Source organism: Diachasma alloeum, unplaced genomic scaffold (genome assembly GCF_001412515.2).
Source record: "Diachasma alloeum isolate Michigan unplaced genomic scaffold, Dall2.0 Dall_scaffold_01302, whole genome shotgun sequence".
Taxonomy (NCBI): domain Eukaryota; kingdom Metazoa; phylum Arthropoda; class Insecta; order Hymenoptera; family Braconidae; genus Diachasma; species Diachasma alloeum.
The window spans coordinates 58151-65386 of record NW_021681407.1 but is presented as its reverse complement, the minus strand read 5'-3'; the positions used below and the strand labels follow the sequence as shown (position 1 = coordinate 65386).

The 7236-nt window shown below is 39.7% G+C and overlaps 1 protein-coding gene across 1 annotated transcript; it reads right to left on the bottom strand.

Moving 5' to 3' along the window:
- Positions 1–1611: 1611 nt before the first annotated feature.
- LOC107046317 lies at positions 1612–5263 on the bottom strand. The gene is made up of 3 exons (XM_015268909.1): positions 3008–5263; positions 1997–2761; positions 1612–1812 (listed from the first exon to the last, which is right to left on the bottom strand). The coding sequence occupies exons 1-3, from the start codon at positions 5261–5263 to the stop codon at positions 1612–1614; spliced, it is 3222 nt and encodes a 1073-aa protein (XP_015124395.1).
- Positions 5264–7236: the final 1973 nt, after the last annotated feature.

Below are 7236 nucleotides of genomic sequence, written 5' to 3'. Positions count from 1 at the left end.
GAAGAAAAGAAAAGAGTGAATAGTTAAACCATATTTATGTTGAAACGTCTTTAATCGTTCAAATCATTAGACTCTATACACATATATAAACCTATTTAAATCATTTTTCTCGCTGACAAATTGTAGATATTTGATAAATCGTGTGACACAAAATACCAAATTCAATGTACATAGAACTCTTGCATGCAACCTTGTGTACTCGTTTCTTATTGGAGAACTGTTCGTAAAAGTTGACTCATAAAAAAATGTAGAATTAAATTAAATTCTTCCAATTAAATTAAACTATTGTCTTCGTATTGTTCGTATTGTGAATTAAATATTATTATCAGTCGACTTTCCTTTGTTAAAACATTATTCAGCACATTTGTTGGATAACATTAACGCGGTTGACTCGAAAAATTGAAAATTACGAGGACCGATCCCTTGGGGTCGTAAATCCCAGGAATGCCAGAAGTGCAGCTCGCCAATGAGTATCCAACGATTGAGTTGGGCACGTAAACCGTCTCAATGTATGTTGAGAGAAAATCAAAGTTCAGGGCGTTTCAAATGAAAAAGAACACTTTCACTAAAACACCTTAATTTTAATTACACAAAAAGAAGTTCAATGATGACACCAATGTTTTTACAAGAGAGAATTTCACAGAGTTGACATTGTCTATTGAAAATTAATGAATATTGTTCTTGAGACTTAAATAGTAGAAATGAAATTGCACTTTGGAGTTTTTTGAATGATTATTGCACTTCAGAATTTTAGAAAAAAACTGTTGACTAAATTTGAAGATACTTGGATAAACGTGAGAGGCTCAGTGAGAAGAGTGTCTTCACTGGCCCTCGTCTTGAAGGTTACTAAACTTAAAATCTGAGAGAAAATGTAAAGTTCTCTAGTTATTTAGGAAGGGATATGCGAAATCTTATTGGCTAGGTGATATTTGCTAGCTTAAATGTAATTGGTTGAAGAAAGTGGGAGGGCATCTCTCTGAAACCGTTGGGACCGTCCAGAGGTTTTTCCGAAATCTGGCATACCCTTTTTTTTGCTACTGGGGAAAAATAAGGGATGCCAGGATTTCCCAGAGTGGACATTTGGCTTGCACATGTTGGGCCTGAGGTGGACATCCTTCCGACTTTCTTCCAACCCTAAATTTACGACTCGACCGCAATAAAACGGAGTTTTAAATCCGCCGTTTGAGTTTTAGGGGGGCCTGTTCGATAGTAAAACAAAAAAAAAGGGACAGACAAGTCGGAACAGGCTCACGCTCTTTACAACATGAGAAAATGAATTTTTCCCCAGTTCCATGCGAAACAAAATATCGGTCTCTGCACCGAACANTCCTTCTTCATCAAGAAAGACACTCAAATGTTTGAGCTTGTGTTTTTTACCAAGGGAAGAATTTTTTTTGAGTTCCTTGATTTCATCAGAAAATTCTTCAGCTTGGATTGCCTTGATAATTTGATTGTTAGCATTGTCTAACTCTTCAGCAGTCAATGGACCTCGCAATTTTGTTTTGAATCTCAAACACAGGGCCACAATTCTTCTCAATTTGATCAGTGATGAATATCTTGTTAACAAATCATTGTTGACTGAAATTTTCGTTGTCAGACATTGAGTCTTTCTCATCTCTGGTATCTCAGCAGGGATTTTGAGCTCACTAAGGGGCCACTTAGATTCTTCTTCATTGAGCCAGTGTGGTCCATGTTTCCATTGGAGATTCTCGCTGAATTCGCGAGGCATCTGTCCTCGTGAGATATGATCTGCTGGATTTTGATCTGTTCTGACGTGTCGCCATTCAGCTTCCTTTGCTTTTTGCTGTATTCCTGAGACTCGATTTGCCACAAAAACTAACAATTTGTATGGTTCAGTGTTGATCCAATGTAATGCGATCATTGAATCAGACCAGAAGGTCGTACGAGAAATCTCGTGACTGAGAGATTTCTTCACAGCTTCATACAAATCGACGAGTAACAGAGCTGAACAAAGTTCTAGTCGAGGTAAGGATACTTGTTTGATTGGAGCTACTCTGGATTTAGCACAGAGGAGGCTTGTCTGGGAATTCCCTTGATCATCAATGGTTTTGAGATAAATGCAAGCACCGTACGCCTTTTCGCTTGCATCGCAAAACCCATGTAACTGAATTTCTTTTGCATTGGAAATAATTATTTTACGATCAAAAGATTCATCTTTCAGTTGCATTAATTCATCAGTATATGATTTCCATTCTGTTTGAATACTTAATGGCACAGGATCATCCCAATCAATCCGTTCCTTCCATAAATTTTGCATAATTATTTTTCCTCTGATGATAATTGGACCCAGGAGGCCAAGTGGATCGAAAATTTTTGCTAGATCTGATAAAATACTCCTTTTGGTGAGTTTAACCGTCTTCATGACTGGTTTCACTGTATATACAATGGTGTCCTGCTGAGAGTCCCAGTGTACCCCTAGGGCCTTAATAGTGGCATCCTTGTCAGGTTCCAACTGCAGGTTCACGCTGCCTTCAGGTAGATTTTCGAGTAATTGAGGGTGATTAGACGCCCATTGTCGTATATTCAAGCCACCTCTCTTTAAGACAGTCGTAATATCATCACGTAATTTTAAGGCTTCTTCTAATGAATCAGCTCCAGTGAGAAGATCGTCAACATAAAGATCTCTCTTGATGCGAAGAGCTGCTTCGGGATAATCCTTGCCTTCATCCTCTGCCAGTTGAGATAGACAACGTATCACTAAATAAGGGGCAGATGCAAGTCCGAATGTAACTGTGTTCAACTGGAACGTTTTGATTTGATTGTCTGAATTGAACCATAATATCTGTTGAAATTTTCGATCTTCTTCCCTCACCCAGAATTGACGATACATTTTTTCAATATCGGCAGTTAACACAAATTGGTGTGAGCGAAATCGAAGTAAGAGTGAAAAAATGTCATCTTGGATCTTTGGACCAACCATAAGTGAGTCATTCAGTGAGACAGCGGTCTCACTTGTCTTTGCAGATCCATTGAAAACGACTCGTACCTTAGTAGTCAGGCTTGCAGTCTTGATGACCGCGTGGCGTGGCAGGTAGAAACCGTCTCGAGCCTTTGGGTCGTCCTCAACTTCGGACAGGTGTCCTAGGTCGATGTACTCTTGCAGGACCGCTTTATATTGCTGTCCCAACTCGGGGTTTCTTCCGAATTTTCTCTGCAGGCTTCTCAACCGTGATTCCGCAATTGATTTAGTGTTGCATAAAGCTGCTCTTTTCTCATTGAAAGGCAAGGCAACAACGTATCTTCCAGTGCTGTCATGAGTGATATTTTCTTGAAAATGTGCTTCACAGAGTTGCTCTTCTTTGGACAAGTGGCGTTCACTGGGAATTTCTTCTATTTCCCAGAATTTTTGAACATCAAATTGAGACTCTGCAAGAAGGTTGCACTGTACTGCAGGAGATTTATTGTGTGATGGTTTGTCCAGTGGATTTCCACCTAGAATCCATCCTAATTGGGTTTGTTGAAGTATTACATCTGGATCTTTTGGATCATTCAATCGTATCTGGCCTTGACAAAGCATGGATAAAGTAGTTCCAACGCTTATCAAAATGTCGACTGGAGCTGGACGATCAAATAGTGGATCGGCCAACCTAATGTTTCGAGGGATTTGCAAATTAGTCCTGTCCACTGGTTCCATTGGAAACAATCCTCCAATATTCTTTACTGTCAGGAAATTCAAGGATTTGGTAAAAGAGGTGAATCTTGATTGAATTGTGGTGCTCACGAGAGAGTTTGCTGCGGTAGTCGCGTCGTTCAATCCTTCGATTCTCATTGCGAGTTTTTCGCGTGAGAGCCTCAATTTATTGGCTAGTGCTTCTGTCATAAAGTTTGAGCCAGCAGCAGTATCTAAAATAGCTCGACATTGGATCGGCTTCTGTTGAGAGTCCATGATATTCACCACAGCAGTAATTATGCATTCTCGAGATGGCAAAGTGGCCACCATGGCGATAGTTTTTGATTGATGTGCAGCTCTCATCATTTTTGTTTCCTCTTCATTTAAATGTAGAATATTGTGATGTTTTTTCTGGCACGTGGAGCAGGTAGACGCCTTGCACACCCTAGTTTTATGACTCTTCTGGAAACAGTTAAGACACAGTTGGGCAGTACGGGCGGCCTGAATCCTGTCCAGAGGGGGGAGAGCGAGTACCTTCTCGCAGGTAGCGAAAGTGTGTTGACCCTTGCAATGAGGGCAACTGTTGCTAGTAGCGTTCGTTAATAGAGTTTGGGTACGATTTTTATTGTCTCTAGCGTGTTTGGGTTTTACATTCATTGATGAGCTGGGGGATGTGGAAGAGGCACTGAGAGGATTAACAGAAATTGTCCTGGTGGCTTCTTCTCTCAAAAATGTCAAGAGAGCCTCATATTTGGGCATCTCTCTCCCTTGCATTTTTCTATTCCACTCCCTGCTGGTCTCCTTGTCTAATCGTCTCAAGATGATGTGTACTAATGGGGTGTTCCATTGTTCTACGTTCTCTCCCAGAGCCTTTAATGCTAGGACCTGGCTTTGAATGCTGTTGGTTAATTTTTTCATCTCCTCAGGTGTATTTCTCTTCATGACTGGAGTCTCCATCAGTTGATCATAATGATTTAGAACTAAAGCATACTGAATATCATAGGTATTCTCTAGTAGGGACCAAGCAACAGCGTAATTTTCATCAGTGATTGCGAATGCCTTAATAGTATCGGCAGCCTCACCTTCACAGGTCCGATTTAGATAATCTAACCGTTGAGAATCAGAGAGATTATCATTTCTGTGTATCGTAACCAAAAACCAGTCTCTATAACCTCTCCAATTGGATAATTTTCCATCGAACTTCTTGGCCTCGAGTTTTGGTATCGTCTTCAAAAAATCAAACGAACATGAACGTGACGTGACTGACGGCGACCTGTGGTCTCTGAGGTGTCTGTTCTCTGGTATTGCGTCAGGATGTGCAGTGCGTCCTGGCGACTTAAATTTCTCCACAAGGACTCGAATCGCTTCAAACTGGTCATCTATCTCTTCATGAATGTCAGCGTGATCGACGTTGGGTTCTAGGGTTTGTAACTCACGCAGAATTGCTGGCATGTTTTCCAATTCACATTGGATTATGTTGAAGTTCTTGTCGACGTATGGAATCGATGCGTAAACATTTGAATCTACCAAATACTTGTAGAATTTAGTCATTCTTCCTTTTAACATTCCACGTTCATTGATTAACGCCTTCCGCCTAGCAGCTAGTTCTTCTGGTGTAGTTGTTGGTGCCATTGTGATTGAGAGTTTCGCGATAGGGAGATCACGGGAATTGGGAAGGCGACTGAATGAACGAGCTTACCTTGTTGGTGAATGCCTGGGGGTTGACTCTGCAGGTAGGTGGAGGCAAGTGAAATCCTTGATCTGTCCAGCTCCTGTTGACCACCGGCGTATTCCACGAGATTGAATGCACTAGAGTCTAAAGTCTTAGCACACTCTTACACTTGTGAAGTTTTCTTTTATTTTATTGATGAAATTTTATCAACTTATTGATTTTATTAATTTCACTGAGTAACACTTCATTATGACTGTTTATTATACACGAANGCTCTTTACAACATGAGAAAATGAATTTTTCCCCAGTTCCATGCGAAACAAAATATCGGTCTCTGCACCGAACAACATTGTTTCCGTTCCAATGGAAGAGGAACAAATATTGAAAAGTCACATCAAGACAATGAACTTTAAAAAAATTAACAACTATACAATAAATTGAATTTTCTTCGCAATTTGTAAAGTTTTTTTCGAATGCCCTTTAGAGTAGAAACTTCTAACACCATTTTCAACGAATCGAAAAATTAGACGAAATGAATTTTCGACCAAAAAAACCTTCGACAAATTNCTTTAGAGTAGCAACTTCTATCACCATTTTCGACGAATCGAAAAATTAAACGAAATGAATTTTCGATCAAAAAAACCTTCGACAAATTGATTTTCGACCAAATGAAGCATTCGACAAAAAAAATTCGACAAAAAAATTTTAGACCAATCAACATTCGACGAATCGTACCGGATCCGACGAAGCAAGGTGGACTGTTCCGCCTCCTTGATGGTCGCTCTTCGCCGAGATTTAGTCATGCTGGCCAATGAATGACTAGCCAGCTGACCACCTCGGCCACGACGAAACTCCAACTCGAGAGCCTCAGCTGCGGTATCCGCCGCCTTGTAGAGAAAGGCCTGAATCCCATGAAGCTCATAATCGTGCACAAACTCCAAGAGAGGATCCAAGCCGTTCATCACGTCACAGGCCAAGCCGAGGATCAAGCGTATTATTATTATTATTACTATTATTATTATTATCATTATTATTGATTTATTATTGATTAATGAAGGTGCATAATTTTTTTTTAGTGGAACGCTGATTACAATGAAAAATACCTTTACCAGATCAGCTCTGAAAAGGTTTACTTAAATTTTTACGATTACAATTTCAGTTTTGAGTAATTTTTTTAAACATTTTCCTAATAATGCGATCGTTACGTTTTGTGTCTGGAGGAAATAGTTTATGAACGGATTGTAAAGACCGATCATTAAACAACCAGTGAAACACAGTAGTGCAGTACTGGCCATAAACATCAGACCACATATCTTCAAGTCTTTTCTGGCTCCATTCATATACATGGCACTTTCGCTTAAGGGGTAACGAAACCGACCACAAAAAGACGTGTACCAAAAACAAGTTTTCTTGGATTCTATGCAATGAAACTCAATGAAACTTCTTCCCGTATTGAGAGTAGCGAAACGCATCGTTCTCTGCTCATGCTTTTCTTATTTATGCAAAACAATTGCAAATTATTTAACGGCAAGAACCAGGACAAGGCCGACGCCATTTTATTTGTAGAAATCTGCCAAGTCGTGGTAGAAAAACCGAATTTTTATAGATTTTTCTTAGCCGATGGCTATTTTCATCAGGAGAGGGCGATCGAGTGAGGTCCAAGACAGAGATTGTGAGTACAAAAACGTACTTTTGTTGCGTAATTTTCGTAAAAACTTGTTTATGATGATTGGGTGGTATCCAGGAGGTAACATGTCCTTTACAGGGCACCAATTGTAAGAGGGAAGTACTTTTACGAGTCAGAAGATGATGTAGAATGTTTCCATACCATTATTATTTATTTATATCCATTTATTTATATTTTATGGGCTTTTGTAGTTTTCACATACACAATCCAAAAAACCACGGGAACCTGCAATACCGATAGGGGGAC

What these genes read in the sequence shown, in the direction of transcription:
- LOC107046317 (XM_015268909.1), bottom strand. Translation starts at nt 5,263, where the DNA reads ATGGCACCAACAACTACACCAGAAGAACTAGCTGCTAGGCGGAAGGCG. An exon ending in CTGCAAGCCTGACTACTAAG is followed by an intron (nt 2,762 to 3,007) that starts GTACGAGTCGTT and finishes AAAACGTTCCAG; the next exon opens with TTGAACACAGTTACATTCGG. An exon ending in GAGTAGCTCCAATCAAACAA is followed by an intron (nt 1,813 to 1,996) that starts GTATCCTTACCT and finishes ATCGAGTCTCAG; the next exon opens with GAATACAGCAAAAAGCAAAG.